The following is an 8,511-nucleotide window of genomic DNA, read 5'->3' on the forward strand; positions in this document are numbered from 1 at the left end:
GTCGCCTGTGCAACCTGGCGTTGGTTGTGTCGTCGCCTGACGAGCGCAGCAGCGGCTCTGCACTGGCGTCGTCGTCCCAACAGCAGCCCTGTGCTCCATGCGTGCAGACGCGGAGGCTGCAACCGCAACCCGGGATTGAGCACTTGGTCGGATCGTGTTCTTGTCTGGCTGAACCAAATGCGGCATTGCAGGAAAGGCCCGGTGGTACGTACGAACCTGGACGATCTTCTCAAGTTCAGCATCCGTCGTGCAATGTGCCTATTCGCTCGTTTAATCGCCGCAATATAATTCATCATTTCCGGTGCGTGTCCGTTCTCACGCCACTGACTTTCTTCCAGTACCGACGAGTGGCTAAACTCGGCCGTGACCTACGCCTCTTTTCAGGGTCAGGCTGAAGAGGAACCCCGAATTGGCAGCTTCCACTCATGCAGGCTCGCGCGGACTGCATGCTCCTCTCACAACGCATGCGAGAAGCAGCCGCTACCAAACGTGTGAGCCTACATGCTGCGAAACCACAACAACCACCATGCAGGCAACCAAACAACAGACTACGTCACTGTTTTTCTTCAACTTGCAAAAAACTGGCTCGTTTTCCTCATGCAACCTGGTTCAATGGCTACATGCAACCAAACACGTCCTAGTAGACCAACACTGGGCATGCGCTACGTGATTGTGTCTGTGGGCGTCGACTCTGGCATGACACTGACGAGTTGGCCTAGGTGATGGGCTCCGAGTCATTCACCCGCCTGTCCTCATAGCAACCCCCTCCTTCACCTCCCTCGTGGATGATGCCGAACATCTTCCTGACCGCGTCGTACTATGCCGGCTCTCCTGCTTTAGGCGTACCAATGAACATCGTGCAAGCACCCGTCAGCTCCCCACCCGGCGTCTGTGTCCTCTCCGAGAAAAGCAACGGCGCCACGTAACGTTGATGAAGAAAGGCACTTGCCCGGCGATGGTTGTCGTGGACTGCCCACCCGAGCTGCTTGGCGGCGTAGAAATACGGAGCCTTATAATGCTCCGGCCATGACGGCGTTTATACGGGCGGTGACGGTAGGGGCCCCGCGGCTCAGGCCCCAACCTTCACCATGTTTGCGACCAGCATGCCCACCGCCACGTCCGCTACCAGCACGCCCTCCGTCGGCCTTCTGCATCTTGAGTGTTTCCGCCTTTGTTTTGACACCATGATTTCACGGTGTCGCCGAGTTGATCTTTCGAACGAGTGTAATGCTCGGATCCTCCACCACCTTCGTCTCCGGCAGGTTCTCCTCCGGGTCCATGTGTCTGCGGCGCGAGGGAAGAAGAGAGTGGGCGAAAAAAAACATGAATTGGATGGAGAGCGTTGGGATAAAAAGGGGAGCGGTGGATTTTGCCGCGAAAACAGTGCGACCAATTACAAAAGCGCACGTTTCGTTTTAATTTTGGGCTCGGAGTCCTACATGACTCATATCCGAACTCCCGCAAAGCCTCTGGGTTGGTTCTGGTTTGCAGGAATTTGTGGACTGAACTGCTTCGCGAACCGATGAGATTAGATCAGCGCTGGATGGTTTACGGGGTCCAAACACCGGCCTGTTTGAGGGTCGGAGCAGAGCAATCGCAAAATTTCAGTAAAGAAACGGTCAAGGTAAATGCAACATGCATGCCTTGGAACGGAAGCATAATAAACGCGTTGTTCTCTCCCGATCGATCAGCTGGAAAAGTAAGAAATCCCACCATTTTTTCTTGAAGGGCGGGCGTGTTTGTGGGCAGGAGCGAGCACCGGCGCCGTACCACGTCCGTGCAATCAACCGCCCTACGACGTGTCTCCATTAGCTGCCGTAAGGGCTCCAGGACGGGACGATCGCATATATACATCCACCCAAGCCATGTCCAGGCTGACTCGACGTCGCCATGTCATCGACGAGAGCGCGGCGGAGCGGCGGCCGGCAGTTCGCGGCGGGCGGCCGGTGGCGGCACGTGGCGGTGGTGGACACGGGGTGCCGGTGCCGCCCGCGCCGCCCGAGGCTGGCGTCCTTCCTCTGGCCGTCCACGAAGCCGCCGGTGACGAGGAGCAGCAGCAGCTCCCATCCGTCATCCTTCGTCCCCTCCTCCGCCTCCGCCCACGTCTACAAGCACCACCAGGAGCCCTACGGGGTGACGGCAAAGGCGTCGGCGCTGGTTGCGGCGAAGAAGGTGGGCAGCAATCCGGCGAAAAAGAGGCCCGAGAAGATGGCGGCGGCGGCCGAGGAGGAGGAGGTTGGGGTGGCGGTGGAGAAGGAGTCGTCGGATCCGCGGGCCGACTTCCGTGACAGCATGGTGCGGATGGTGGTGGAGATGGGGCTCTGCGACTCGGACGGCCTCCGCTCCATGCTTCGCCGCCTGCTCGCCCTCAACGCGCCGCGGCACCACGCCGCCATCCTCGCTGCCTTCGCCGAGGTCTGCGCCCAGCTGGCCTCGGAGTCTCCAGCGCCGCCGCCTCCGGCGTATCAATACACGAGTGACGAGTGACCATTCGTCGGCTCGGCAAGCCGGCCGGCCAGGTCGTCTGCTCGTGTTTCTGTTCTGTGTGGGACTCGGTCCCGAGATCCTGGCACCACCTGGTGTACACATAAACCTGCGACTACCAATAGTGTCGTATAATGTGTGTGCTTGTGTGGCCTTCAGTTTTGCATGAAGGCCACCAAGGAAACTTGTTAATTATAATCAGCTCAAATATGTAACTATTTGTGCGGTTAGCAGTGCTGTGTTTATTATTCTATACATGCATTTGGCACTTTCTAGTGTTTATATATCAAGTCTGTGTGTACCAGAGGGCCGCTTTTCATTCGTGGGATTAACTCTGTTCTATCTACTCGATCCGTCCTATTTACTCGTCGCAGAGGTGAATATAAGTGGATGTATATAAACTAAAATACATCCAGGTACAACCATTTTTACGATAAGTAATTTCGGACGGAGGGAGTATTAGATTATTTTGGTCGGTTGTTTTGCTTTGTTTTTACTTTATCTGGGTTGGTTTAAGTTTTGATTATGTTATGACAATGTTTATTGTTTGTATAGTGTGCTAGTCTGCTGTTGAGACAGTATTTGTTCCGAGAAGAGAGTGAAATTGTTTGGTGCATGGTTGTAGTGTCTTTACACGTTTTGGCCTCGGTGTCTGTCGATGTAGTTGTGTGAGCCCCTTAAGAGATTTGTCTTAAGTCAAACTTCATATAGTTTAACAAAGTTTATATGAAAAAATATCTACATTCACAATACCAAATCAATACCATTAGATGCATCATAGGGCTAATTTGTATATTGTACACCTTTAGTATTTGAGATGTTTATATTTTTAAATATAAGTTTGTCAAACTTTATGGAGCTCGACTTAGGATAAAACTAGTATGCAGAGGAAAAAAGAGCGGAGGGAGTATTAACATTGTAGTAACAACTGCACGGCATAAAAATATCAATAGCACAGACGTGGGTTTCAAACAGTAGACCTATTGAAGGGGAGCAGTGCAGCCTACCAGTGGGTTAGACGAGGGGTTGTTTGTTAGCTAGGATTCCACCTTATTTATATAAAACAATTTAAAATACAGAAATATTTCAAACGAAACAGTTCTTTTTTTTTTGCTCACACACGAAATTTGGTCATTTTTTTCTTGATTGCTGCTATATAAGGCTCATATGCGCCATCCCATGAAGCTCTTGCTCGCTCAGGATGGCTCCCTTCTCCTCTCGCTTGTTTAGCTTTTTTTCACTTGCTCCGTTAATAACTCGGAGAAAAACTGACTAACATTTTTTATTAGATTTTTAAAATCAAAAGATGTACACAGATTAAAACAATATTTCATTTCAACATTATGTGAATTAAAAACAGCGGATTTAAAAAACACTGGATTAAAAAACATTCATGGATTTAAAAAATGCAAAATTGAAAACGATTTTAAAACTAATAAATGTTCACTAACTTTAAAATTATTTTTGAACTTTACAAATATCCATTGATAAATGTTCATAAATTTTAGAAAATGTTTTCATATTTTATAATGTTCACAATTTGAATAAATGTTCATGGATTAAAATTTGTAAAAAGGAGAAGGAAAAAACGAAACCCAAATCACTTAACCAACTACACACACTCATAGAGGGACGCCTTAGCGACCCCACAAACCCCAACGCATCAGGAGGCTCCAAATCATGTAAGTTTAGTATCTTAATAGATTTGTCTTGTAATACTTTTATTTATTGTGTGGTGTGATACTATGTTTATCTTATTGTAAGACTATGTGCTGCCGCTATCTCCATGGCCAAGATATGTTATGCTTTATGTGTTATCCATTTTCTCTTTGTCTTACATGCTTTGCTCTCTCACCACACCTCTTGCATGTGATCCTTGCATCGTCTTTAAATATCTTGTTGATGCCTCTCGATCTTGCTTTGTTCAAGTTGCTTCTTAAGATCCTCAATATCAGTTTCAGCTTTGCAAGATTTATTGGTAGATCTCAACCTGCACCTCATTGAACTCTCCATCTCCCTAAGGTTTTCATCAACCAAAACTTCATTGTTAAAAGTGGCTACTATAAAGGAACCGGATTAGGAGCACTCGGGTGCTCCACCCCTCTATATACAAAATAATTTAGTAATTCAAAAAAGGTCAAAAAAAACCAAACATTTTTGGAATCAAATATGACCAGATATTATACTCGTATAAAAAGTTTGGCCAAGGGATGATTCCCGTTGACTTCATGGAAAAAACAAATTTGTGACGATAATATTGCATGAATAGTACTTGTATCTAGCGTTTTTGGCAAATCTTTGACCCTAGATATAATGAAAGTCGTTCCCTGATTAATCTTTTTTATACAAGTGCAATACTTGGTCATGTTTGATTCCATAAAAAGTTTGCAATTTTTGCCTTTTTATTGAATTACTAAATTATTTTTCAATATAGGGGGTGTGGCATCTGAGTGCTCCTATGTATTTTCGCTACTGCAAAGTGTTAATTTCTCATAGAAAGGCCTTGTACAGTCTCTCACACTCGCATGTATTGTCTGCATCAGAGCATGAATTTTGACTAGGTCTTCTGCCACCTTTGTTCAATGGTTGCCGACGCACCAACTCGAGAAAATTGGACAATTTTACTCGCTAGTAACTTCAACTCATAACAAATGGTGTTTTTTTTCCAGTTCAGGCGCCTATGAAAATGGAACATGCCAAGCACAAAGAAGTATGGCTCAAGTAAGGAGGAACCTTGAGAATATTTGCCACAAAAAAAAGAACCTTGAGAATATGCCATGTAGAGAGAAAATTAGCTTAAGCAAAGATAAACCTTCAATTCTGAAGAAGTAAGTGCATATAGTGCACCCACTATAGACATTAGACAACATCTTTTGGAGTTAATTTTGACTCCAGAATATATGTTACGTTTATGAAAACTCTATTAATGTTATCATCATGCACAAATAAAAATATATGAAATAACTACATGAATAGAAATGGTGACCTTCTTATGTGGTTCATGCATTTTTTTGCCAAGATGACATGTGTAGCATTGAAAAATAAAAATACAGGAGACCATGATTGAATTTCATGCCCCAACTTTTTAGATGAAATATAGGAATTATTACGAGCCGAATCTGGAAGCGAGGATCAATCTAGCGTAGTATCACTATTCATGTCCTAAATTTTTAGAAGAAGTATAGGAATTATTACATAGTAAATCTGGACGCGAGGATCAATTAGGCGTAGTGTCACTATCCATGGCCTAAAGTTTTAGATGAAATATAGGAATTATTACAAAGTGAACCTAGAGACGAGGATAAATTTGGCCTAGTGTCACTATTCATGCCATGAATTTTTAGATGAAATATAGTGATTATTACAAACTGAATATGTAGAGCATTGATACAATTGGTCAAAAATTGTCAATTGACCCCGCGATGTTTATATAGTCAGTTGGATACAAGACTTTTGTAGACTCGTGAACAGCGTAGCATACCTTACGGATGGAATGTATGAGCCATTTGTTAACGCGGTAAGATAACCATGTTAACATCAATATTTCCCTTTTATATTATGACTAGCGTACATAACTAAATCATTGATGGAGCTATGTGCAAGACAGGGGTGGCCCAAGCCTTGGAAGACTAGTGAAGTTTTTGGGGGTGAAGGGGTACTTTTGCCCCCACCCCACAAGACATTCATATTTTATTTGGGGGCTGGGGTTTCGATGGGAAAATAACCAATATTCACTTAATATGTTGAAATGCTTACACGATTTTTTCCCTTTCTTTAGTATTGATCCATCATTTCTGAATGTTGCCCTACATTTTCGAGTGGTGCTACAATGCAGTTGAAGCCAAATAAACTATTTCTATTTATAAGTCCAAAATTCTTTTGGTGTTAACATTTTCAGTTACATATATGTTATAACTAACTTGTTTATCACAATGTTTGTCTCAGATATTATAAAAATGTTGTTTATCCAGAAAACTGGAGAAACTCAATATGTTTTTGTTTCATTTAGGACATGTAACTTTAGAAACCAGACACGCTGACTGAGGTTTTTCTATGCAGTGTCTGGTTTATGTCCATCAGGGTTAAAAACAAAATGCAAGAGATAAGAGATAAATAATTGTGATGTGAAACCAACTACTGTGCAACATAACTAAAGGCAATAATGTTGATTCTTTACCTCAGGGTGGCATTAGTTGTCAGAGAAGTACCATAAAATTCAAAAATCTATGATAGGAAAATCAGGCCATCCACCAACTGGGTGTAGTCTGCAGCTATACTAATTACCGAACTACTCAATTACCTATTTTTTCAATATGAAGGGTAATACATTAATGAATTTTATATTGCACCAATGTTCGCTCCCTTCGTATCCTAGCGCAATACGATTTTTGGCCACTGATCCCATGCATACGACGCAAGCAGGGCATGAACTTGCGGGTGTTTGATTGCTAGATAGATAGATTCTAGTGCACACTTCTCAGCTTATGTCGTCCAATTATTTTGTGGATCGAACTTTTAAAATGATCTAACTTTCAACTTGTGTACTCGCAAAAAAAACTTGTGTACTTTCCTTTTAGAAAAACATGTAACTTTATTGATACTCATAACAATTACAGGTACATTAATTTGAACCTAAGATCCAAGAAAATACAAAGTAACTCTTATGATTAAGAATTACAATGAAACCTCTTGTAAACACCTTCTTCACGATAGCAATCTGTGCTCGAAGAAATACTCCAAATACTTCGGTAGAGAGGTTGCAATTAGACTGGAGCAACGATGTTGCCACTCTTTCACCCACACGAACATTACCAATAATGATTTTTTAAAAGCGCCTTGAGTCGCCTATCTAAAAGTATGGAAAGTCTTGATCGATGAATGTACTTGGGCCGAGGATGATCCCCTAGAAGTGCAGGCCGTCAAATCACTATATCTTCACCGTGTTGTCGATGAAAGATTTTATCTTCACAAAGAATCAAACCAACAAAAAAAGCTTACACAACAACATAAACTCATTAGATCCGAATAAAATCGAATCAGCGAGGACAGAAAACTCTCTAACCTCATGGCACTGCCAAAAAAATGAGAGAAGTTTATTCTCACAAAATTATGATGATCACTAGCGGTAATCCACTTCGGAGCCTAGGCTCAGTTGCACCCGTCCTGACAAAAAATATCAAAACAAATACTAAAAATAAATCAAAAAATTTCAACTTTTTTGTGTGGTAGATAATTTTATGCGTGAGGTTCGCTTCAATTTTCAAATCACTTGGACATCTGAGCAGCTCTGGGCAAAAAAGACAAATTCAGGGTCTATAAAAATGTTTAATATTCACACTGTTCTGACTTGACTTGTTTTTTTTACTGAGAGCTGCTCAGATGTCCAAATAATCTAAAAATTGAAGCAAACATCACGCATCAAATTATCTACCACGCAAAAAATTGGATTTTTTAAAAAAATTCTAGTATTTTATTGATTTTTTCTGGCCGGGTGCAGATGTGCCTGGCCATCGAAATGCCGCACTCGATTAGTAGAACATAGATGTCTTGAAGATCCGAGCCCCCCAGCACGAAGACGGCAGCTGAAGGCGAGGTACCAAAATTTCTCTCATGGCAGCGGCGGCACGAGAAACCCTAGCTAGGCAGGGAAAAAAACTTGTGTACTTTTTTGTTTGAGAAGAAAATTTGTCTCTCGGTTGTGTGTGTTACGGTTCGTTTTTCGGCCATTGGTGTGCGTCTCGGCCCTTTTGCCGGCCCACCTCCGGGCGCCACAGCTTCGCTCTGGTCCGGTGGTCTCGTCGCGGGCGGCGGTGGCAAACTTCCACCTCCCGCCCGCCGCCTCCGCCCGCTTTCCCCCTCCGCCGCGCCGCACATGCTCCCCCGCCGCGTCCTCCTCCCGGCACCTCGCGCCCTCTCCACCACCACCACCACCGCAACCACCACCGCAACCGTGCCGGCGCCGCTCTCCGCCGGGGAGCTCGAGGCCCTCCTCCGCCGCGACCACTACTCGGCCTCCACCCGCCGGTT

General features: G+C 44.3%; 1 protein-coding gene and 1 pseudogene across 1 annotated transcript; both read left to right on the forward strand.

Annotated features, from left to right (window-relative positions):
* The first annotated feature begins 1,838 nt into the window (after positions 1-1,838).
* Positions 1,839-2,579, forward strand: LOC123176160 (transcription repressor OFP8-like). The gene has a single exon (XM_044590513.1). It carries the CDS (start codon positions 1,891-1,893, stop codon positions 2,485-2,487), a length of 597 nt encoding a protein of 198 aa, XP_044446448.1. The 5' UTR covers positions 1,839-1,890; the 3' UTR covers positions 2,488-2,579.
* A 5,777-nt stretch (positions 2,580-8,356) lies between these two features.
* Positions 8,357-8,511, forward strand: part of LOC123160826 (nuclear intron maturase 3, mitochondrial-like) — a 15,455-nt pseudogene continuing 15,300 nt past the window's right edge.

This window comes from Triticum aestivum, chromosome 1D, assembly GCF_018294505.1.
Source record: "Triticum aestivum cultivar Chinese Spring chromosome 1D, IWGSC CS RefSeq v2.1, whole genome shotgun sequence".
Lineage (NCBI taxonomy): Eukaryota > Viridiplantae > Streptophyta > Magnoliopsida > Poales > Poaceae > Triticum > Triticum aestivum.